Genomic DNA, 26074 nt, shown 5'->3' with positions numbered 1-26074 from the left:
GAGTTATTAAATACATTTTCTATTTTCTCATTTACTATCCTTCTGTCATTTATTGTTGAAGAAATCAAGGTAGAAAAACGAGTGACTGCTCTAAAGTCCTATTTTAGATATTAACAAGAAGTGAAATAATTATTTCTTAAACATTATATTTTTCTTTTCTGCAGGTTTTAGAGAAACTCTCTGAATCATTTGGATGTAAATGTTTAGAAGACTTCATGGCTTCTCACCTAGATTACTTGGTTTTGGAATGGCTGAACATTCAAGATACCAATTACAGCTTATCTTCTTTTCCTTTTATTTTATTGAACTACACAAGTGTTGAGGATTTCTATAGGTAGGCTTCAGCAGTGTTTCACCAGTTCCCTCCTCCCACTTCACATCCTAAGCTTCATGCAGGAAAAAAGTCAGATTAAGAATGTGTCAAAGGAGCCGGGCGGTGGTGGTGCACACCTTTAATCCCAGCACTTGGGAGGCAGAGGCAGGTGGATTTCTGAGTTCGAGGCCAGCCTGGTCTACAGAGTGAGTTCCAGGACAGCCAGGGCTACACAGAGAAACCCTGTCTCAAAAAACCAAAAAAAAAAAAAAAAAAAAAAACCAAAAAAAAAAAAAAAACAAAGAGAATGTGTCAAAGGATGTACTTGAATTTAGGAATGATAGCACTGTTAGTAATCAGTTGTGTATCTTTGAGTAAGCCATGAATACATCATGCATCTTGGTCTGCACAAAGTATCTTCCCTTTGGAAAGTAATCAAAGATTAATTACTAGTGGCTAATTATTTCCTGCTTGATTTTTCTTTCCTATTGCTTAATATCAGATCATTTAAACATTATGAGATTTCAAAGCTTATTGCAAAATAACTGATTTTGTGGGGACTGAGATGTAGCACTGCCTACATCAATCAGGCATAGTGGAATATACTGTAATCCCAGCACTCTGAAGGCAAGTAGATGCAGGAAGCTCAGTAGTTCAAAGTGATTCCCGTCTGCATAGAGGGTTCAGTGCCAGCTTAAATTAGAGAAGACCCTGTAATCCAAAAAAAAAAAAAAAAAAAAAAAAAAAAAAACCAAAAACAAAAACAAAAAAAAAGAGAGAGAGAAGCAGCATTTTCTGATAGATGTACATTTGATCGCCTTATCACCAATTCTTTTTTGTTGTAACTTCTATTTGTTCTTTCAATTTATAAATTGCATTTTCCTTTGATCTTACAATATTACATAAGTTGATTATGTGTAAAAAATAAAATTCCTTAGCTGGGTCTGGTGGTGCTTACTGTGATTTCTGACCTTGAGAGGCAGAGGCAGGAAGATTACCACAATTTAGAGGTCAGCATGGTTTATATAATATTTTCCAGGATAATCTGGGCTACAGAATGATACTTAGTCTCAGAAAAAGGGGAGGAAGAATAAAGTTATACTTTTTTTTTTCTGGTTTTTTGAGACAGTGTTTCTCTGTGTAGCCCTGGCTATCCTGGAACTCACTCTGTAGACCAGGCTAGCCTCGAACTCAGAAATCTGCCTGCCTCTGCCTCCCAAGTGCTGGGATTAAAGGCGTGCACCACCACTGCCTGGCTAAGTTATACTTTTCTTAAGTGTGATTATTTATATTTTACTTTAATTCTCCACTTACAAAATGAGAATAAGAGTATTTAATGATCTAGGGTCTGGAACAATGGCTCAGCAGTTAAGAGCACTGACCGATCTTCTAGAGGACCCAGGTTCAATTCCCAGCACACATATCATATCTCACAATTATCTCTAACTTGTGTTCCAAGGGAGCCAGTGCCCTCTTCTGTCCTTCAGAGGCACCAGGCATGCAGAGCAGTACATAGACATATATGCAGGCAAAACACCATATTCATAAACTTTAAATAAACAAAAAATCAAAAAATGTAAAAAGAATATTTAAAATCCTAAATTGCTGTTTTAAACCCTGACCGTTAAAGAATTTTATTGTTTTGATGTAAAATTTTACTTGAAAATTTTTTATAACCTGAATTTTAAATGTAACATTTTCAGATCTTGTTACAAGATTTTAATCCCACATTTGGTAATTAGAAGCCATTTTGATGAGGTGAAGTCCATTGCTAATCAGATTCAAAAGTGCTGGAAAAGCCTGCTGACAGACTGCTTTCCAAGGATTCTCGTACACATCCTTCCTTACTTTGCCTATGAGGGCACAGGAGACAGCAGCATATCACAGCAGAGAGAGACTGCTACCATGGTCTATGACACTCTCAAAGGTGAAGACTTCCTAGGGAAACAGGTATGATGGCTTCAGAGTTTGTCTACCGTTATGTACTGACAAAAGAAGTAAGCTTTAAAGTTTAAGGTTATTGGCCTTAAGTATGACAACTTGAGCTCATATCCCTACATCCACATAAAAGCTGGACTTGGCTGGCAGCTCACACATACAACCCCAGAATTGGGGATCCTGGATATATGCGGCAATCCTAGAGACTTTCTGCCCTTCCTGAGGCTACCTGAAGCAGAAGCAAATTGGTGAGGAGTCATTTAATGACTATTGATGGAAGGTGGTACTAGCTTTCAGTATACCGAGAAGGTATACTGAAAAGTATACAAGGCACTTAAAGGGATCGATTAGTGCCAGGCACAATGATTTTTTTTTAATAGTTAAGATCTTTAAAGATCTAGTAAACAAAAGATAAAATGCAAATTGAGGAACAGTGTAGATTGTGGAACTTTGCTACCTGGAGAACTTCCAGTTTGAGGAATTTAATGCTACATCCAAAATCAGTTCAAATGATTCTGAAAAATAGAAAGGTTGAAGTGAGGTTTTCTTTGCAGAACTTGGGCTTGGATATCTTTTATTTTTTTAAGTTACAAAGTAAGGGACCAGTACATACCCTTTGTGCTGTTGTGAAACTCACAGATATAAATGTGTTTAATCTATTTTAATTTTGTGTTCTTACAGATTGATCAAGTATTCATTAGTAATTTACCAGAGATTGTGGTGGAGTTGCTTATGACATTGCATGACACAGCTGAGTCAGCTGCCAATCAAAGCCCCGCCCTCTGTGCTTTCTCAGGGTACGTCCATCTCCTGCTAAAGAGCCAGCTGCCGCTGGCGAGTGACCTTCCCTTCCTGCCTCCTTCACTGCCGCCTTCCTGCTGCAGTTCCTCTTCCCAGCTGACTTCTCTTTTCACTCTTCCTATGGTACTTCAGCATCGAGCCACCTGATGCCTTTTGAAACTGTTTTTCTTCATGTATTTTATGATGGGCTCTCTTCCGGCTCCACACCTTACCTGTCTCTGCCTCCTTTTCTTTGTGGTATTCCTAGCTGCCTAGTTTAATTTAGATGTGAAATCAGTTGGTTGTGCATGAATAATGGTTATGGGAGGGCGGGACTCCATTGTAAGGTACTTGAAATTTCTCAAATTTTAAAAAAGATGTAAAAATATTTTATTTGTATATGTATGGGTGTTTTGCCTGCATGTATGTATGCATACAGTGGTTATGGAGGCCACAAGAGTACATTAGAACCCCTCCATTCCTCACCCCCGTCCCTGGAACAAGAGTTTCGGTTGTTGGCCACCATGTGGGTGCTAGGAATTGAGCCTGGATCCTCTGGAAAAGCTGTCAGTGCTCTTAACTGCTGAGCCATCTCTCCAGTCCCCAAAATATCTTGTTTGGATTTTGTTTCTGCAAGACAGGGTTTCACTATGTAGCACTGCTGTACTGGACCTCGCTTTGTAGAACAGGCTGGCCTCAAGCTCAGGAGATCTACCACCTCTGCCTCCCTAGTGTTAGGATTAAAGGTGTGTACTGCTCTGCCCTGCTGAAAATACTCAAAAGTTTAAATATGCAGACTATGCTAAGCATATAACTTAGTAGTAATACTGACAAAGTGCTCAGACTTTATAATTATGTTTTAAATGATGTTACTACTCTAATGCATCGCCTGGCTTAAGATACTGTAGGTCTAGCGAACCGCCGGTGGCTCGGCCCTTAAGGCTCCCACCCGCAGAGGGCGCACTGTCTCTTTGTGCGCGGGTTCGAGTCCCGCTCTCCCGTTTCCCGTGTCTTGTGGGCTAAAAAGAAAAAAAAAAAGATACTGTCGGTCTCACAATAGTCATAAATGAGACTTGAAGGCAAGTTTTACTAAGGCCCAACTCTGGGGCTGCCATTAACTGCATAAAAGGTTACATAAACAAATTATGTTAAATAAGTCATCTGACATTAAGTCCATGGGGAAGATGCCTGATTCATGTTTGTGAATCGTTTTATTGTTTATGATTTTTTTTTAAAAAGACAAAAAACATAGTTTTTCCATAGAAAACCAGTTTTGTTTTGTTTTGTTTTTGTTTTTTGTTTTTTGTTTTTTGTTTTTTTTTTTTTTTTGAGACAGGGTTTCTCTGTATAGGAAAACCAGTTTTATAACTTGGGAGTTATTTAAATCTCTATTTTGGAGATTTTTTTTTTTTTAAATAACTTACATTTCTTTTTTCCTACTTCTTTAGGGATTTGGATCCTGCACCTAATCCGCCGTATTTCCCATCACACGTTATTAAGGCAACATTTGCCTACATCAGCAACTGTCATAAAACAAAGTTTAAAAGCATTTTAGAAATTCTTTCTAAAATCCCTGTAAGTATTCTTTGCATTACTAGTACAATAATTTGTAAGAAAAGTCCTTTCCAGGTAGAAAATCTGTATCTTGGGGTTGGGGAGAAAATGAAATTTTACTTGACTAATTTAAAAAGAAGCACTAGCCGGGCAGTGGTTGTGCACGTCTTTAATCCCAGCACTATGGGGGTAGAGGCAGGCGGATTTCTGAGTTCGAGGCCAGCCTGGTCTACAGAGTGAGTTCCAGGACAACCAGGGCTACACAGAGAAACCCTGTCGGGGGGGGGGGGGGGGGGGGAAGGAAAGGAAAGTACTTTATTTACGAGGTGTATCTTAGTATTTTCTTAGTATTTTAGTCAGTGTTTACCTAATATGTATTACGTATTAGGCCAGGATTTTATGATTCTGTCTTTATAATTAGCTCAGGGAACATGTTTACTGTTTCATCATAATGTATTGAGTTTCACTTTACTTTCTCAAAACTAATTGGCAACTTTTTAAAAAGTAAAATAGGGCCGGGCGTGGTGGCATACTCCTTTAATCCCAGCACTGGGGAGGCTGAGGCAAGTGGATCTCTGTGAGTTTAAGTCCAGTCTGTTCTACAAAGTGAGTTGCGATATAGCCAGGGAGGGATACACAGAGAAACTATGTCTGGAAAAAACAAAAAAACAAAAAGTGAAATGAACTCTAATAATTTTAATGTAACATTTTGCATGTGATATCAAGCCCATATCTAAATGATCATTTAATAAAGTATAAACCATGTTGTCAAATATATTTTATTTTAAAATCGTTTTTCTTAGTGTATGCCTCTTTTCTAGGATTCCTACCAGAAAATACTTCTGGCCATTTGTGAACAAGCAGCTGAGACAAAGAATGTCTTTAAAAAGCACAGAGTTCTTAAAATATATCACCTGTTTGTTAGTTTATTACTGAAAGATATACAAAGTGGCTTGGGAGGAGCTTGGGCCTTTGTTCTTCGAGATGTTATTTATACTTTGATTCACTATATCAACAAAAGGTAAGTAATATATGTATGCATTAGCAGTCTTTTGTGTGTGCAAGCATGTGTGTGGGGGACAGGAGTGCATGTGGAGTCCTGAAGCTGACACCAGGAATCCTAACTGCTTTTCACCCTCTTTGAGTCATGGTCTTGATGGGACCAGAGCACACCAGTACAGCTGGTCTGTCTAGCCAGCCAGCCTACTCCCGGATCCCTGTCTGCCTCCCACAGCCTGGGATGTAGGTGAACACTCAAGTGCTGTCTCACTGATTGGTGTGGACATTTTCATGCTGATCCCATTCCAGTATAGTGGTCAAAAAGACCATTACACGCTTACATGCTGTGTTCTTTATACTCAGGTTGCTTTGGCTAGGTGAGATTTATGTGTGCGTTCTAGTTGAGTCTTAGGATTTTTATTTATTTGTTTGTTTATTAACTCATTTATTTTAGTTCTTTTGGCTTTTGTTTTGTTTTGTTTTGTTTTGTTTTTTTGTTTGTTTGTTTTTTCGAGACAGGGTTCCTCTGTGTAGCCCTGGCTGTCCTGGAACTCACTCTGTAGACCAGGCTGGCCTCAACTCAGAAATCCGCCTGCCTCTGCCTCCCAAGTGCTGGGATTAAAGGCGTGTGCCACCACTGCTCGGCTTTATTTTAGTTCTCTAAGGAGTCATTAGTATCTTTAGAAATTACATAGAATGCTTTGGGTAGAGTGAGCATTTTAATAATTATTCAATTATGAAAAATTTCTTCCCTTTTTTTGTTTCATTAATGTTTTATGTTTCTTGTTTTTGTTTTATAGATATGTTCCAGTTTAGGTTAAATTTCTAGTAGCTATAAATGAGATTTCTTTTTCCCTTTTAGCTATTATTAGTGTGAAGAAATCCTGTTGGTTCTTTGATGTTGATTTTATAAACTCCACCTTTATAGAATACGTTTATTAGTTTTAATACTTTGGGGGTTTTGTTTGGTTGGATTTATTTTTTTTTTCTGGTGCCTTTAAGTTTACCTGCATATAGTGATGATTTGACTTTTAAAGATTTAGACACAGTTTATTTCTCCTTCCTGTTGTTATCACTCTCCTGAAGTAGAAATGATGAAAGAGAAATGCTTGTTTTTCAAAAGCCATTCACTTTGCTCTGGCCGCAGTGTTAGCTGGGAACTTCTCAGGTGTAGCATTTGTTTTGGTGATGTACATTCCTAAAATTCATATTGTTTTCAGATTTTTTTTCTAGGAAGGGACGTTAAATTTTTTTTCAAATACCTTTTTTTTGGCTGTTGTTGATTACAGCTTTTATGCTAAAATTCTGTTGTTGTGTGTTTTAGCACTTTGTTGACGCGTACATGTTGAATCGGCCTGCCATTTCTGGGATGAACCCCACCTGATTTTAAGTATGATGTTGAGTTTGGTTTGATTGTACTTTGTATAGTTTTTTTTGTTGTTGTCGTATCTTTGTCAGAAATATTAGCCTGTATTTTTTTGTTTTTTATTCTTCTGTACTTGTCTGGTTTTGGTATCCAGCTAATTCTGATCTAGTGGAATGGACTGGCAGAAGTCCTCTCTTTAATATTTTGAATAATTGAGAATAATCAGTATTAGTTTAGTGAAGTCATCTGGTCCTGGGCTTTTCTTTGTTGGATGACTTTTTTATTACTTGTTACTGACTTGTTTAAGTTTCCTATTTAAGTTAGTTTTTCTTTTCTTATTGTTGATTATTATTGTTTTAAAGTAGTGGGGTCTTGCTGTGTTGCCCACGTTGCCTTCAAAGACTTGAGTTCAGGAATTCCTCTTGCCTTGGCCTTCCAAATAACAAGAACTACAAGCATATATATTCTCTGCATAGCTTCTCATAAATTCATTTTGCTGTGTCATTTTTTTTTAGCTCCAAAGTTTTGGGGGGGAGGGGTTGTATGTCTGCAACAAATGAAAACTTTAAAACATTCATCATTTTGTTAGGTGAAAGGATTCAAAATCCTTCTAGTAGCTTTTTTACCTACACAATTGTCTTCTGTAGTTACTCACTTGTATAGCACACTAGAATGTCTAGTTTCCTAACTACCTTAGTGCCCGCAGATCTTCCCCATTCTCTCTCCGGTCTTTGGTAACCTCTATCCTATCCTCACCTTTAAATTTTAAAATGAATTCCTGTTTGAGTAACCCCAGTACCTGAAGTTCTTTAGGAAATGTTTCTATTTTCTTCCTTTTAATACTTCATGCTTTATTTCCTTACATGGTCTAAAATTTTGTTGCTAAAATCTTACCACTTCAGTACAAAAAGTGGTTAAGTGTGGAATCGATTCTCCCTAAGGTTTGATTCTGAGTGCTGCTTCATGCATGTTAAGTATCCGGGTGTGCACATGGAGGCCAGAGCGGGACATACTATGTCTTCCTGTATCTCCCACCACCTTATTTCTTTGAGACAGGGTCTGTAAGTGAGAATCTGGCCATTTCTAGCTATCCCACCAGCCCTGTGCCGTGGACACGACCAGCCATACCTGGGATCTTTACATAGGTGCTTCAGGTTAGAACTTAGACTGTCAGGCTTTCAGGGTAAACACTCGCCCACTGAGCCACCACCCCAGCCATGTTTGACCTCTATCCCTTTTCTTCTCCGTTCCTTCCTCCTTCCTTTCTTTCCTCCCTCTATTCCTGTCTCATTTTTTTATTTATTATGTTTATTTATTATTGAACACCAGCTGTTAGCAAGCAGCTGCTTTGTCTGTGGTTTTCTTGCTGTGTGTATCCTATGAAACCTGGTGCTCTCTGCCTGCTTTTGATCAGTACCCTTCAGAGGTTACTTGAATGTCAGGAGTACTGGAGATATGGAGAGCAAAAAAGAAAGAATAAGACTTTTGTTTACAACAAAGCACTGTCTTTCAGTGCCTTCTGGCTGGCAGTGATTCTTGGGTCTCTCTTTTTTAATGATTGTGACAGGTTTTTTTGTTTTGTAGTAATTATAACATGTATCTTTTAGACATCCTTTGTCTTTTTTGGACCATAACCATTGAGATAATAGATATGAAAGTCACTTTTTTGTCAAGCCCTATGAGAACTAGAGACATTGAATAAAAAGAACTTGAAGTGGTTTCTTAGGCCTTGTCATTCATTCATTCATTCATTCATTTTTCCCATTAGGTCTTCTCATTTCACAGATGTGTCGTTGCGTAGCTTTTCCCTTTGCTGTGACCTGTTAAGTCGAGTTTGTCATGCAGCTGTGACTCACTGTAAAGATGCTCTAGAAAACCATCTTCATGTTATTGTTGGCACGCTTATACCCCTTGTGGATTACCAGGAGGTTCAAGAACAGGTAATTTGCCAATGCATCTACAAAGGAGTATTTGAGAGAAAGATGTTCTCAGGAACTGAGTGCTTTAAGTTTACCTAATGTAATAGGCTTAATGAAAATGCTTTTTGACAAGTGGTGGTGAAGACATTCCTAGTGAATTAATCATTAAAATCAGTTACTACCCCTTGGTGATTTTGATCTAATAAATCTGATAGTTTCATCTGTTACACTGAAATGTAGTCAGAAGTAGAGCTAGCAGTTCCCACCATGACAGTCCGTGAGATCGCCTATAAAACATTCCATTAACACTGAATTCCTTATGCCTCCTTGTGTAGCCTGTAAGTATTTTAGTGTGTTTGAAGCCATAACCACTAATGCTGGGTACTACATGTGCCGTTAGAACATGTCTTCAGAACTAGGGTAGCAGAGGCTTGTCTGTTTATCAGTTATAAAGGGATTTGGCTCTCTGAATATAATTAAGACTTCTCCCTCTTCCTTTGATAATTATTTTTAGGTACTGGACCTGTTGAAGTACTTGGTGATAGATAACAAAGACAATAAAAACCTCTTCGTCACAATTAAGCTTCTGGATCCTTTTCCTGACCATGTTGTTTTTAAGGATTTGCGTCTTACTCAACAGAAAATCAAATATAGTGGAGGACCTTTTTCACTCTTAGAGGTAATAAACGTTTTATTTACAATTTTGTATTATAGAACATAGGCAAAAGTATTATTTTAAAACTTTAATGCCGGGGCTGGAGAAATGGCTCAGCGGTTAAGGGCACTAACTGCTCTTCCAGAGGTCCTGAGTTCAATTCCCAGCAACCACATGGTGGCTCACAACCATTTTTAATGCAATCTGATGCCTTCTTCTGGTGTGTCTGAAGACAGCTGTACATATACATTAAATAAATAAATAAATAAATAAATAAATCTTTTTAAAAAAAATTAATAAATAAAAATAAAAAATAAAACTTTAATGCCTCACTAGTAAGGACAGAATACTTCCTGTTGTAGTAATACATGAGATTTACCTTCTTAAGTACAAGCCAAATCTCTCGCAAATATACATATATTTTAAATTTATGTATCTGTGTGTATATACCTTAGATGTGCATGTGCCCAAGGAAGCCAAAAGGTTTTATAACCCCTGCTGCTAAAGTTATGTATGGCTCTGAGCCACCTGACAGGAGTTCTGCGAACTGAATGCAGGTCCCCTGCAGGAGCTGCCAGCTCTTTTAATCACTGAGCCATCTCTTCAGCCTCTCAAAACTGATTTTTTTGCATCATCTTGCATTGCATTTAAAGTATAGATATCAAAGCTTCCTCACCAAGATAAATTTGAATATTCAGAGAATATGATACAAAAATAGTATTAATTTTAACATGCATTGGTCCTATGGTTCATTAATATCTCAGAATTACCATTTGTTTCTTTGAGGGTCAATAATGTTTATATTAGAGGTGATATTAATAATTTTGATCTTTGTAAATTTTAGTTATGTCTATAACACTTTTCTAAATATTATCATTTTAAAATCATTCAATTAAGACTATTAATATGGCCAGGCAGTCGTGGCACACGCCTTTAATCCCAGCACTTGGGAGGCAGAGGCAGGCGGATTTCTGAGTTCAAGGCCAGCCTGGTCTACAGAGTGAGTTCCAGGACAGCCAGGGCTATACAGAGAAACCCTGTCTCAAAAAACAACAAAAACAAACAAACAAACAAAAAAAAACTGTTAAAAAAAGACTTAATATGAAAACATTTAATACATTTAATTTGTATAATGCAAGTAATACTACCAAATGAATAAATTTGTAACTTTTCCTTCCAATTCAGCTTGCTATTGTAGTCTTAAAGTCTATTATGTTGACATCTAATGTAGATAAGAGAATATCTTGGAATTTAAGCCCTTAAAACATTGTCAGAATTCAAGTGGAAGAAGGAGCTTAGGTCTTCCATGTTCATGTTATGGTTCAGCGTCTATAGACAGTACTTTCTATTTTTTCTTTTATTGTTTCATTCTTCACATTTAGCCAATACATACTCAGCTAATATTAAATTAATTTGGCCTTTTAGGAAATAAACCATTTTCTCTCAGTAAGTGCTTATAATCCACTCCCACTGACCAGGCTTGAAGGACTGAGGGATCTTCGAAGACAACTAGAACAGCATAAAGATCAGATGCTGGAGCTTGTGAGAGCACCCCAGGGTACTAGTTTATTTGTCTGTTTGTTTTAATATTTGTTTTGTGTGTATGGGTATTTTCTTGTGTATATGTTACATGTACTAGGTGAATGTAGTGTACATAAGAGGGTGTTCAATTCTCCTGGAGCTTGAGTTAACAAATGGTTGTGAGCTGCTATATGGGTGCTGGGAACTGAACCAGGACCATCTGCAAGAGCAGCATTGCTTGTAACAGATGAGCCATCTCTACAACCCCCTTGGAGGAGTCATTTTAACATTATGAATTTTTTTCTTTCTATTTCTTTCTCATATTCTTTTGTGAATTTTCCTTAGTGTGCCACCACCATCATCATCTGTATTCCTATACTTACAGAAAGGCCACTGGGTGGTGCAGGTCTAAATTCTGAATACTGTGTGGGGACAGTCTAAGCAAGATCTCTTGTAGGTTTTGTGTTGAACAATTCTTATGTTTCTAGTTACTTGTTCAAGACATTTCTTTATCTGGTTGGTAAATCTTGCTAATCATTTCCATGTGATTGTATTTCAGAAGGAAGTTTAAATTGTATCTACATGTATTTTTAAATTCTGTTTATGGTTTAAAACCTTTTAAAATGTGCTAGTTTGGGGAGTAGTGTGAAATAAATATGTGCTATCCTTTTGGTAATTGAAGCACTTTTCTTTAAATTATTTCTAGATAACCCACAAGATGGCATTGTGGTGAAGCTGGTTGTCAGCTTGTTGCAGTTATCCAAGATGGCAGTGAATCAGACTGGTGAAAGAGAAGTTCTAGGTAAGTGATGTAGGTGAATGGTCTTCTGTAGTATGGTCAGAATAATTGTAAGCTGCTCATTTGATTCACTGGAAAAATAAGGGTAGCTTGCTAAGTTATATTTTTGTTTAATTCAGGCAACCCTAGATAACCAGGTGCCTTTTATATTCCTCAAATAGGCATTTAAGATAAAGTTAGCAATAATAATTAATACTGTATAAATGTTAATCATCAAATACCTTATAAATGTGTAGGGAAATCATAAATCTCTGCTTAGTTGAGTTGTAAACTAATTAACTTCTGAAGTGTTTTATAAGTATGACTTACTGGTATTTAATGTCTATTTTGTTTATAGCAAGCAGGAACAGAGGTGCTGAAGGATGGCTAAACTCAGATTTTTAAAAAAATATCATTTAAGACTTTCATTGCTGCCGTTTAGGCATAATCTAATCCAAGGTAACTTACTAACATGCTGAATATAGGAATTTAGATTTGGTGGCCTTAGAATGGAAAGTCACATGACTAAAGTCAGCCAGAAGCTGGCATGACAGCGGTGCTTTATGAGATGAGAAGAGTAAGTGTTGTTGGTGTACTCCCCAGTGTCCAAATCCATTCTCAGTGGAGCCTGTTGTCCTGAATGCCTAATGTTTAGACTGGTCTTTATTTAAATTTATCTTATGTATAGACACGAATATAGATCATATGTACCTCGTTTTAAGTATTTGTATACAGTCAAAGAATAACTGCATTTACCCCCCAGATCTAGAAACTGAACCTCATCAAAATCCTCAAATCTGCCCCACCCCAGGATTAACATCTTTGTTCCTTGTGCTATTTCTGGGCATAAACCTGAGCTGCTTCAGGATCCCTCTGTAGCTTCCTTATGTAACATAGAGTGATCCTATTTTGAACATGTAATTCACATCACACTTAGTGGTAGAAGACTGAAGTCTTTCCTCTAGCATCAAGCAAAGAGAAGTTATCCCTTTTATTACTTGTATTCAGTACTGTCTAGCTGGAGGTACCACGCACGGAACAGAGATGCGAAGTATGCAGAGTGAAAAGGAAACAAAGCTGCCAGTGCTTCCATATGGCATGATATGGCATGTGCTTAAAACATTTCAGTGAATTATGCGTTTAAAATTTATAAATGATACATATATATAATGACACCCCGAATTTTCTTTTTAAAATTTCAAAGTTGATACTTCATACAGTGCCAGACATGTGAATACTTTTGCTTCTAATATTGTTACTATAATTGTTAATTTATTTCCTGTCATCTCTGGTAAAATATATAATACCACACTAAAGTATTTTGTAGCTTTCTTTACTCCCAATGTTTGAAAACACTGAAATCTTGAAGCATGATAAAACAGTATTAATACTTTTTATAACTGCACTAAAATGAGGTTCCTGTATGCAGAGGCTGTTGGAAGGTGTTTGGGAGAAATAGGTCCTCTGGATTTCTCTACCATAGCTGTGCAGCATAACAAAGACATGTCCTATACCAAAGCCTGCGGATTACCTGAAGACAGAGAGCTTCAGTGGACACTGATAATGCTGACTGCCCTGAACAATACCCTGGTAGAGGACAGGTGAGTACTGAGGATGCCTTTCATCTGATAGAGACACCACATCTGGCTTTCAGGAAAATGATACTAATACTTAACTTAAGTTAACACTTTCTTTTTCTTTCTTAAAGTTTTTTTGCATTTTTATGTAAATTAACGTTTTCCGTGCATATATGTGTGTGCACTACAGGCATGCCTGGTGCTTGTGTAGTCAGAAGAGCGTATTGGGTATTCTAGAGTTGGAGGATTGTGAAGCACCATGTAGACTCGAACCCAGGTCCTCTGCAAGAGCCACGAGTGCTCTGACCACTGAATCCTACTCTCCTCTCTCAAGTCCTTACAGTTAAAAAAAATTTGTATATTTTAATGAAACTCATTTATAAATTTGTGTGATCAAATACCCAATGTTCCTAACACTTGATGGTGATGAAGTTTGTCTGTTTTAAATTATGGTATGACTCAGGCAAAGGATAAATCAGTAAACTGCCTGGTGGTTCCACACAGACAGTTAAAATACAGAAATATGGACTGGTGGAGTGGCTCACCAGGGAAAGGGACTGCCAAGCTTGCAGCCTGAGTTTGAGCCTCAAAACTAAGGGGAGGAGGAGAACCTGTTCCTGAAAGCTGTCTTCTGACCCCCACAAGCACCTTCACCCTTGAGTACATCATGATAACTTTAAATACAAGAATGTAAAGATGTTTAAAATAACACTTAAAATAGTGAATTTTAAAACCAGAGTGCTTTATTCCTCCAATCTAATCTTTATTTTGATTCTCCTAGAATAATCCATGGAGCAAAAGCTTTATAACCTTAGAAGGTTTAAACTAATAGAATTTTCTATTACTCATTTATTCTTTGTTCAAAACAGAATTTTCAGATATACTCAGTATTTTAGTTTGCTGGTTGTGGGGTTACTTTCTTTTCATTTATTATGAAAAATAATAAATCTTATTTGTTGTTACTACTATTATTATTAATTGTTTACAATCCTGGGGTCTAAGTCAGGACCTTACACATCCTTAGCAACACTGAGTCCTAGCTCTCTCCTTATTTACTCCTTGATTGACGGGTTTATTTGTCTACCCCATCATTGCCCTTTGTGGGAGGGTAAGATCAAAGGTTTCCTCCAAGCCAGGCATCTCTTACAGGTATAAACATATTTTGACTTTATTCTTCTGCCTCTTTAATCTACCATATTTTCATTGTTGATTTAATTAATCTATATTTTTGTTATTGTTGTTTTTGTTATGTTAAACTGGCTAGCATGGATTTTTTTTCCCTAACATTTTATTATATAAATTTTTATACTTATAATAAAAGGGAAATTTACGGTGAGTATCTGTATACTGACCATGTAAGTTCTTCCACTAACATTACAACATTACACTGCTATCCTTTTTTTTTAATCATGTCCCCCTCCCTTTCTACCATTTTTAATCCATTTCTTTCTCTCTTATTTTGAGACAGAATCTCATATAATTCAGGCTGGCCTTGGGCTTGCTTATAACTTGGTGATCCTGAACTCCTGATCTTCTTTCTGCCCTCTGCCTCCTAAGAGCTGAGATTGCAACATGTGCTAATCTGACAACAAGTGCTGCTGGCTTAATCTTTCTTGACTTTTTGAAGAGATTTTCCACAGAAAACTTAATCATAAAATAATTTGGAATCCAGTAATCTGAAGTTGTTATTTTTGTCTAGTGATGCACAGACCTGTTAGTGTGACATAGCATGAGAATAATAGGCAACAGACTTTTCTTTTGTCTTCTACTGTAGAAGGGGGAAAAGCATTGGGTATTTAAGGGATTTCAGCATACAAAGGGTATGTTGACTAAGGAAATAACCACAATAGCTGATCAGAACATACCTCTCCGAGGAAGCGTCATATGACGTTGAATTTACCTGAGAGAACAGGAGTAGAGTACTCCATACAGGAGTGACCAAGCAAGATCATTTCATTTATATTTATTTATCTGATGTGATACAAGATGTTTGTATACATAGATATGTGCCGTGGATTTTTATATACAGTGGTATTGTGATACATCATCATGTATAACATCATTATATGACAAACCAATGACTGTTCTGGTTTGCTTTCTATTACTGTGATAAACATCATGGCCAAAAAAAGTAAATTGGTAAAGGAAAGGGCGTATTTCACAGTCCATTGGGAAAGGAAGTCGGGGTGGGGACTCAAGAAGGCAGGAACTAGGACAGAACTGATGAATGCATGTTTACTGGCTTGCTCTGTGGGTTAGCTAATCAACTAGGACCACCTACCTAGTGCTAGCACTACCCACATTGGGCTGGGCCCTCCTACATCAATCGTGTCCTTTAAACTTCTCTACAGGTCAGTATGATGAAGGCATCTCCTCTGATAACTCTAGCTTGCATAAAGTTGACAAAAACATTAACCTGCACAGTGACTAAGGGCAAAATTAGGAACAGGAACTGGTTATGCTAATTACTGCTATAGGACAGAGAAGAAAGAATTAGACGAATAATGGGCATGAGGGACATGGCTAAGTATAGTATAGCCACTAAGATTTGCTAAGGAATTAGATGTGGGAAAATGAATCCAGGGTTAGGGGTCATCTGGGAGACAAACCTACCTGATCAGAATTAAGCCATCACACTTACTCCAGTCTCAGGCCCAGTAACATTTGTTACTATTGCAAAGTAATCCTTTGCAGGTTGCCATATTTTCAGGACTCTTGAAGCCCTCAAATTCCTGGGGTGTTTTTGTTTTAGTAAAAAAAGAGTTTTACTTTTTATTTAGAGGTTTGAGATGCTAATGGTTTTCAACTAACTGGTTTGTCAGAATGAGTATGTACCTTCAAAAAGTATCTTTGTAATAGATTTAACAATTGGAGTAAGATATTGTACCTCACCTCAAAAATGATTTGTATCACTACAGAAAATATCATTGTGTTTTCTTGGGTGAATTAGAATTTTGCCATTTCCACTAATCATATTTACTATTCTCATTATTTCCAAGTAGTTCTTCTTAAATTTATGGTCAATATAACAGTCATTATTGTACAGAATGAAGAGAATTGCTGTTGGTTAGTAACTCATATTTACTGAGGGACTGTTTTAAAAATCCTTTGACTTTTTTTCTTCAATGTTATAGAATATTATAGATAAGTTTCTAATATTTTAAATTATTAGGTTTAAAACTTTCCAGTCAAATTTGCATAGCATTCCAGATTAATAAATTTATTATGTATGTTTTTCAGTGTCAAAATTCGATCAGCTGCGGCTACTTGTTTGAAAAACATATTGGCTACAAAGACTGGACATATTTTCTGGGAGAATTATAAGACATCAGCAGATCCAATGCTAACCTATCTACAGCCTTTTAGAGCATCAAAGAAAAAGGTCTCTTAAGTAACTAATATACTGCTTGCTAGAAAAATTCGGACTGTACATGTTGAATTCAAGGGATTTGTTATTTTTTATTTGTTATTTTATTTGTTATTTTTTCCTAGGCAGAATAGAAAAGTTGAAATGGATAATGTAATGGATAACGTAGAGGTGCCAATTTGGGGCTAAGGGAAACTCTTGCCCAGTATAGCAGACCCTGTGATATTATGCATCTTTGATCCAGGATTGTTTTAGGGGTTGTGATCAGCCAACAAGCATTCACTGTTTAGCACACCTTTGGTAAAATAGAAGACTTGTAAGCTTCTTTCGTGCATGTTAATTGTCATGACAATCCCGGTGAAAGCTGTCTGCAATATCATTAAGAGCTTTTGTAGGGAACCTGCGGTGGCGCAGCCTGTAAGGTGTCCGCCTGCAGAGGGCGCGGGCCCTCTGCGCTCTCTCTCTCTCTACCCGGTGTGTTTGAATCCAGCTGCCTCCCGCTTGTCTCGTCCCACGTCTCGTGGTGAAAAAAAAATACAAGTTTTTGCATCTGTTTCTAAGCATTCCTCTTTTCAGAAAGTGACAGAGCAATATGCAGTTGTTTTTACCTGTTTGAGTTCAATAGAAATATCCATTGTTGGAGTAGTCATTTTAATGTATCATAGTTTTCGTTCCCAGTAAAACTAGTAGTAATACAGGCTGTTACTGAAGTTATTAATATAGCCTAATGTAAAGTATTAGGATTTTGTTTATTTGTTTGTTTATTTGGTTGGTTGGTTTAGTTTTTTGTTTCTTTGGGGTTTTTCGATTTGGGGGGTTTTTTAGATTTGATTTGGTTTGGTGTGGTTTTTGTTGTTGTTTTGGGTTTTTTGTTTTTGTTTTTTTGTTTGTTTGTTTGTTTTGAGACAGGGTTTCTCTATGTAGCCCTCGCTGTCTTGGAACTCACTTTGTAGACTAGGCTGACCTTGAACTCAGCCTGCCTTTGCCTGAGTGCTGGGATTAAAGGTGTGTGCCACCACCTCCCAGCTAAATATTGTATTTTAACATGTAAATATTACGTTTTCTTTTGAAATCAATTTTGAGGTACATTTGAATCAGTTTTACATATGAGCCAGATGAAGCAGAGATTGTGACTTATATAATTTGCTGCTAGTGAGTGACAGAGCTAACAGACAAATTCAGGTTTCTCACTTCCTACACAGTAATATTTTTACAGTTTCACTCCACCGCACATGTGTGCTCCCTGCTTTCCTCATTTATTTTTATAGCAGGAATTTGATCTTAGGGCCCTGTGCTTGACCACTGACCTATGCCCCTAGCTCTGTTTTACTTTTTATTTTGAGATAGGATTTCACTAAGATACCAAGCAGACTTTGAAGTTTAAATCCCCTTGCCTCAACTACTGAATAGGTGCGATTATAGGCCTGAACCACCATTCCTGGTCTAATCTGTTTAACTTTTAAAAGGCAAATGCTATATTTAGTTTTAAATTTTTATTAAACATTTATTTTTTTTTCATTTGTGTGTGTGTGTGTGTACATGAGTGTTTGTGTACACTCATATTCAGATGAAAGAACAACTTGACAGAGTCAGTTCTCTCCTTAGACCATGTATGTACGTTCTGGGATCAACGTGGGTCAGTGAGGGTTGATGGCAAGTACCTTTACTTTCTGACCTATTTTGTGTGCACAGGCCCCAGGTGTAGTTTAATTGTACTTAGTTTTCTTAGAAGCAGATTTGACTGTGCCTGGTTATTTATTTGACAAAGGAAATGACTTTCTGCTTCCAGTTTTTAGAAGTGCCCCAGTTTGTTAAAGAAGATGTTTTAGAAGGCCTGGATGATGTGAATCTGTGGGTTCCTCAAAGTGAAAGTCATGACATTTGGATAAAGACTCTGACCTGTGCCTTTTTGGACAGTGGAGGCATAAAAAGCGAAATTCTTCAATTACTAAAGCCAATGTGTGAAGTAAGAGGATTAATCTTAGAACCTGTGTTTTTTTATTTGTTTGCTTTTCCTGTTAAATTCTGTGTCTCTGATTGTGATTTAAGTATTTGAAAAGAACTCTAAGTGATGAGTATATCATCTGCCTGCAGTGTAACCCAACATCCAGCTGCTACAAGTCTGTTGAAGTGGGTATCTCCATTTAGCCAGAACTACACAGCAGGCTTTAGGTTTAAGAAGGCAACATACTAGTTAAGTTCTTCAAAGTGCTAGAGTAATTAGTAATGATGCTTAAAGTAATTGAGATTATAAATTATTTATGTTATTGAAAGTCAGCTCCTGTTTCTTCACTGTCATTTGGCATTCTTCAATATGCTTTCTGAGTGAGGAAAGGGTAGGCAGCAAATCAGTTTTACATGGAAGGCCTGGTACAGCCAATTTCAGCAAATCGTAAGTGTGTGGACCGTTCAGATTGCTGATAGTATTTAGGGCCTGATGTGTGGCTCACTGGGAGAGCAGGTACTTCTAATGCATTAGTTAGTCGCTGGGGTCGGTCCTGGTGTTTTGTTGCCTTTTTGTGTTGTTGCTTTGTTTTGAGATAGGATCTTGTGTATTCTGAACTCAGTGTGTAACCAGGGATGCCTCTGACCTGGTGCTCCTGCCACCCTCTCCCAAGGTCTGAAACACTTTGCTTAGTTTTACTGGATTGAATTCGTTTTGTTTTGTTTATTTTAATCATTACTTGATGCCCACTTTTGGTTGTTTAGATTATTTTGAGTTCATTGAGGACCAGTGTAATTTTTAATTTTTGATACATCAGTAATAGGGGAATGAACATTTTCAGTAAATGTTATTCTAATTCAAACAATTGAGTGGATGTATGCCGTGTTCTAGGCGAAGACCGACTTTTGTCAGATGGTGCTGCCATACTTGATCCATGATGTTTTACTCCAAGATACACATGAATCGTGGAGAACTCTGCTATCTACACATGTCCGAGGATTTTTCACTAGCTGTTATAAACACTCCTCCCAAGCAAGCCGCTCAGCAACTCCTGCAAACTCGGATTCAGGTATCCTGTTTGTTAGTGTTTATACTGTTAGCATCTCAGCTCTAGGAAAGATGGCTCAGTAAGTTACGGGGCAGCTTACTATACACTCTGAACACCAGGCAGTGTGCTCATAGTGTGGACGTGAACAACACGACACTCCCATTTAGCAACAGAAAAAAAAAACATGTAAGCAGACTCATCCACATGTGTTGTTGTAACATGGTAGAGTTGTGATGGAGTTTTTATATTTTTAGACATCTAACTTTAAAGTTCTTTAAAAACTTTTTATCACTAAATTATATATATTTTTGTAGGCAATAAAAGTTCTACACATTTTTTTAATTACCCATAATCATACCCATAACTAAAGATATCTGTGTTTGTATTTGTGTGTGTATAAACTTGTATATTTATATATGTTTTACATTTAGAATATATCCTTTCAATTTTTTAATTATTTTAAAGAAACAATTAGATTGTGTTTTACTTACTCTTCAATTTTACATCCATGGTAAGAAGTGAGTATTTCTCCAGCCTTAAAAGAGCATATCAAATAAATCACAGGAGCATTTCCAATGCTATTTATTAACAAAAGTAATTATATTAAGGGGGTTAGGAAGACAGTTCAGCAGGTAAAATGCTAGAGTTTGGATCCCTAGCACCCCTGTAAAAGACAGGTGACAGGTGACTGTGATAGCCCACCTCTCACCTCAGTTCACTAGAGGTGAATATGAGCAATCTCTAGTGCCAGCTTGCTAGCTAAGCTAGCCAGCAGAGGGCGCTCTGGGTTGAAAGACTGTGCCTCAACATAGAGAGAGAGCAATCAAGCAGGATATTCAGTGGCAGCTTCTGGCCTCCACAGCTACACCTCCACACACAGGCAAGGAGAAGGGGAAATTACCCAGAGTTTAAATGCACATATAAACACAGTTGACCATTCATTGTAGATCACCTCTTCAAATTGAAGTTTCGAAAGGATAAGAAAACAGTTCTCTACTGTTAATTTACCATGTTTAATATACATAAGCATTAAACTAAGCACGGCTTTACATGTTGCATTTCAAGAAATAGCATTTTAATAAAAACCACGCCTTAGTGTGTTTATTAGAGTCATTTCAGCATAATTGTGATTATTCAATTTTCCCAGTTTTATGCTTTTACTATGACAGTGTCCATTTGAAATGTCTGTGGTGTCCTTTAGACTTCATGTTGCTGTTTTTATATATCCGAATTGATACATGTGTCATTGAAGTTGAGAGAGGCTGGGGTGAGTTGACTAGTGCCTACTGAATTATAGTTATGTAGGATAAGATCTGATGTTCTGCTGAGTAGTGGGACAAGGGACTGCTGATTGTGATTACGTACTGCATGTAAAAACAGACAGACAAGCCTTTGAGGTATTGGAAAGTACATAACCTGAGTTCAGTTCTCAGCTCCGCATGGGCTGGCTCACCTGTAGCTCCAGATCCCTGGGGACCTGACGCTTCTCTGCTCCATGGGCTCCTGCATTCACCCACACACACATTTTCAAAAATCTGTCTTTAAAAAAATCTTGAAGAAATAGTTTTTGTTGTAAACTAATAAAATTTCGAGGAGATAAATATATTTAACCTGACTAAAACATTATAAAATACATTCCTATATTTAAAAAGTCAAATGGCATCCCATTAATATGTATGATTTTAGTTAAAAGTTAAAAAAAAAACAAATCTATCTGAAAAAAAATGCAAATATAAAAAGAGACAAGGTTGCCCCTCTTTTGTTCCTCCTAGGTTAAAAGTTGTTCATCAAAATAATCTGGATCATGCTTATGAAATTTTGGGGGATTGCTGAATTAAAAATTGTAAAGTATGGGTTAATGTGATAATGGTTCATGGGTAAGGGTGCTTGCCACCAAAACCTGAATTCAGTCTTGAGAAACCCACAGTGGGAGGAGAGAACCAACCTGCACATGCTGCCCTCTGACCTCTACATAAGCCCCATGCGGGGAGTGCCCACACGCATAATGATTACTGTAATTACATCTATTTTAAAAAATTTAAATACAATTTTTAAAACTCTAAATTAAAAATTACTGCAGAGACTTTGCAAGCTACCTAAAATATATCACCTACGTTTAATTGGGAAAATACAGATATAAGTTCATAATTACAAGTAACCATTTAAAGTCTAAATTTGTTATAAGTACTGTTTTAAACCATCTTACTACTTATGTTTATGCTCTGTCACTCAATAGCAAACTCATCTCGTTTCATCTGTATAGCGTATCAATATGTTTACTACCTTAAATGAAACTCTAAATTTCACATATATAAAACTCTTATTAAAAATGATAATAAATGTAGATTCCTATAAATCTTAAATGCTGTGTCTTTCTGGTGCCTGGAGGTCTCACACCTTTACTTGAACGTGAATTACTCATGAATCTCAAACTCAGTTGTGTGAATAAAAATAAACGACCACCCTAAAACCTTTCTCACCATCTAATACCAAAACCTGCCAGTTATGTTACCTCTGTGCCCCGCATCCTCTCTGCTTTCCAGCTCTGGTTCAGCAGGTTGAGATTCCCTCACTATCTTCTGAGTTCTACTTGATACTAGCCACCTCAGACACACCTTTTTCTTCCTTCTTTCCTTCCTTCCTTCCTTCTCTCTTCTTTCTTTTTGAGACAGCAACTCAAACTGTCCTCAAACTCATGTAGCAGTGGAGGAGCCTAATTTTTCTGCCTGTGCCTCTCAAGTGCTAGCTGGAGAGGTATGTGCCATGACACCCAGTTTATACGGAGCTGGGGACTAAGCCTAGGGCTTCCTGCAGGCTAGCCCAGCACTCTTACCGACTGAGCTATGCTCTCAGCCGAATCACACTCTCTCCCTTCCTCTGACTGGCCAGTTTTTGGCTTCAGATGTAATTTTCTTCTTCAGGCCTTTTTTAGTCCAGGTGAGGTGACTCTCACGTGACTTCTGCAACATTCATACCTGTTCTCTCACACCTCTTGTGCAGCTGTGTTAAGAGCCTCCAGGCTTGTTAACAAGCTCTCTGTGCAGGAATGGTCTTGATGTGTTCTCACGGTTGTCGGTGTTCTAAGCACCTAGCACATAAGACATAACAAACGTCTCAAAGCAGCTTCAGAAACAAATTATAATTTGTAACGAATTCTTTACATTATATATTTATATATGTTATATTATACATATTGTTTCCTTGGAAATAAAAGGAATGCCACTAAAGTAAATTGATTTCTATTTATTAAGAAGTGTTTTTATGTTGGGCAAACCACCTATCATAATCTTGCAGTGTATAAGAACACATAGACAAGAAAATATTTTCACAGTAGAATGAGACTAAGAAGAGATATTTCTGTTTGCGTTAGAGCCAGAGAACTTTCTCCGGTGCTGTTTGGATAAAACATCACAAAGAACCATGCTTGCTGTTGTCGACTATCTGAGAAGGCAAAAGAGGTAATATGATTACGGTTGTTTCTCAGGTTTGGGAACCGAGCACTATAACTTCTTCTGGCTGCTTTTTAATCTGATTATTTGTATGCAACTGCTTCAGACTGCTAAAGTTGACTGGTGTGGTGCTTCTGTGTATTTTTAATTTAATAATCCATATGCAGGACAGCACTTGGGTTAAGTATTGTCAGTTTTGGTCCAGCTGTCTCAGCAGGCATACTGCGGCAGCTAAGTCATAGGTTTCAGCTTACCACAGCAGTGAAGATGTGGGAACCGAAACTGCTCATAAAGTAGTTCTTAGAGTAGCTGGAGTTGGGTGTCTTCTTGAGCATCTTTTATCAGAGTAATAAAGCCTTTCTTGCTCTGTGCCATGCCTTCCATGAAAATCCATAGTAAGTTTGTGATATGACAGAATTGATTGAGGTAAGTTACTTTACAGTAGAGTATCTTTGTTTCTACTGTAATTTTTTTTGAGACCAGGTCATGGTAGCCTAAGATACCCTTCAATTCACCGCATAGCTCAGCATGGCCTTGCATTCCTGATGTTCCTCCACTTCAAGTGCTGGGGTTATAGGTGTGAACCATTGCCCCAGGCCTTCAAGGGATTATCAACAATGTGAGCTGATGTGAGCTGCTATTGAGGTCTCAGAATAGTCTGGTCCATCTTACAATTTTTCAACTTTACAAAAATGTGTGGCAGCATTTAGAGAAAGCAAGCTGGACTTCAAATTCTAGTCATGTTCTGGGCTGGTGATAATGCAGCATGATCTTTTTCTTCTTCTTTTTAATTGTTCTCACTTTATAGCCCTGGCTGTCCTTAAACTCACTGAGATCTATATGCATCTGCCTCCTTAGTGCTGGGATTAAAGGTATGCACCACTGTTCAGTGATCCTTTCTTGAGATGCTAGATTGTGGCTATCAGCCATGTGATGGAGAGGATAAACCATCATTGGTGCCCCATAGTGTACCACGTTGCTATGATTTTTCTGTAGGTTACGTGTAATAAATGCATTTTTTTTTTTTTTTTACTTAAAGTATTTTCAATCTGGGGTGGATGTATTGGCCATAACCCTATCCCAAGAGCATGCATGATTTGGATACATAATAATTAATGTATGAATGTACATCCTCATGAGTATGTAGGATGGTAACGACAGTTGGTAAAGAATGGGGTGGTGAATTGAAAGAATAATAGATTATTTTGACTCTAAATGTATTTCTATTGTTAATGATGCATGCCTTTCATAATATTCTATTTCACTAACATATTTTTCTTGCATTTTAGTGTCTTTATGATTAGAAGGTTTATACTTTATCTTGTTTTATTGTAGATCCTCTTCTAAGGAAACAATTAACGGTACCTTTTCTGGTATTGGGAGACTTAATGAGGTAGAATGATGTTGATGTTGGCAAGACATAGAGAAGATAAAATTTCTTTTGTAGAGAACATTTTTTTAGTGCTGGGAAGATGGCTTCGTGGGTAAACCTAGCATGCTATGTAAGCCTGATGACTGGGAAGATGGCTGTGTGGGTAAACCTAGCATGCTACACAAGCCTGATGGCCTGATTTTAAATCCCCAGTGCCTGTATAAAGGCTGGGCCTGGTAGCATATGCATCTAATCCCAGTGTTCATAAAAGATTACAGGAAGCAGAGACTGGAGAATCCCCAGAAGCTTGTGGGCCAGCAAATCTGGTATATGCAGCTGGAAACAAGAAAGATGCTGTCTTAAACAGGCTGAAGGCATGGGCTGACACTCAAGGTTGTTTTCTGACCTCCATATGTGTACCACGTAGCACATGATGAACATGGACACACATGCACATTTAAAAATTCACAGTTTTGTTTTTAGTTGTCATATAATAATTGTGCAAGATAAAAATTCCTGAGCTGGTTATAATGGTAATCATAGTAATCTATAATCATAGTAGTTAGAAGGCTGAGGAAAAGGAAAAGAATTATAGATTTGAGACTCACCTGGGGGCTACATAGTTCCGAGGCAGACTAGAATTACAAAACAAAGACATTGTCTCCTGGGGAGGTGGAGATTACTTTCATTATTGATATGAAATCTTGAAAGTCTGGTATAGTGACATAGCTTTAATCCCAGCACTAAGGAGACAGAGTCAGGCAGATCTCTGAGTTCAAGGTAAGCCTGAGCTACAAAGCGACTTCCAGGATTGCCATGGCAACACAAAAAGACACTATCTTGAAAAAGAGAGTGAAAATCTTTAAAAATTACCCATGAAGATGTGACTAGAGCAGGACTAAGTTCAAGTTTAATGCTTGGTTTTTTTTTGTTGTTTTTATTTTTGTTTTTGTTTTGCTTTTGTTTTTCGAGACAGGGTTTCTCTGTGTAGCCCTGGATGTCCTGGAACTCACTCTGTAGACTAGGCTGGCCTCGAACTCAGAAATCGGCCCGCCTCTGCCTCCCAAGTGCTGGGATTTGGCGTGCACCACCACCACCCGGCCACAGTGAACATTTTTAAATTAAGTAGTTCCGTGTTGGTAATAGGAGCGAAAAATTGCAAGAGAAAAGCCATGAATATTACTTTTCTTATTGTGACGCGATACTTGACAGAAGCAGCTTAAGGACGGAGGGTTTATTTTGGCTTTTAGTCTGCGGTGTGTATTTGATCTTGTTGGAGAAGGTGTGGTGGCAACAGGAGCCAGCTGGTGGCTTTTCATCCATTTTTTAGGAAGCAAAGAGCCATGGATGCTGATGCTAAGCTCACTTTGTTCAGCCCAGGATCTGAGTTCATGAAATGGTGCCACTCGCATTCAGGGTGGGTCTTCTCACATCAGCTAACTTTGTCTAGAAATGTGTGTCAAGGCGTGCCCAGAAGCTCGTGTCCATGGTCT

General features: G+C 37.6%; 1 protein-coding gene across 2 annotated transcripts in view; it reads left to right on the top strand.

The window, feature by feature from the left end:
* Atm (ATM serine/threonine kinase) overlaps nt 1–26074 on the top strand; it is a 104608-nt gene that overhangs the window by 41323 nt on the left and 37211 nt on the right. For both annotated transcript variants that reach the window (XM_076925224.1, XM_076925225.1), the window contains 14 exons: nt 165–334; nt 2017–2263; nt 2933–3048; nt 4480–4606; nt 5407–5606; nt 8719–8890; nt 9384–9548; nt 10950–11082; nt 11752–11847; nt 13253–13424; nt 16641–16782; nt 18557–18733; nt 19604–19781; nt 23131–23218. In XM_076925224.1, the coding sequence (XP_076781339.1) occupies nt 165–334; nt 2017–2263; nt 2933–3048; nt 4480–4606; nt 5407–5606; nt 8719–8890; nt 9384–9548; nt 10950–11082; nt 11752–11847; nt 13253–13424; nt 16641–16782; nt 18557–18733; nt 19604–19781; nt 23131–23218 (2183 nt within the window). The remainder of the gene's footprint in view (nt 1–164; nt 335–2016; nt 2264–2932; nt 3049–4479; nt 4607–5406; nt 5607–8718; nt 8891–9383; nt 9549–10949; nt 11083–11751; nt 11848–13252; nt 13425–16640; nt 16783–18556; nt 18734–19603; nt 19782–23130; nt 23219–26074) is intronic.

This window comes from Arvicanthis niloticus, chromosome 26 (genome assembly GCF_011762505.2).
Source record: "Arvicanthis niloticus isolate mArvNil1 chromosome 26, mArvNil1.pat.X, whole genome shotgun sequence".
In the NCBI taxonomy this organism is placed as follows: Eukaryota; Metazoa; Chordata; class Mammalia; order Rodentia; family Muridae; genus Arvicanthis; species Arvicanthis niloticus.
The sequence above is the reverse complement of the archived record's forward strand: the minus strand, read 5'-3'. Positions and strand labels throughout refer to the sequence as shown.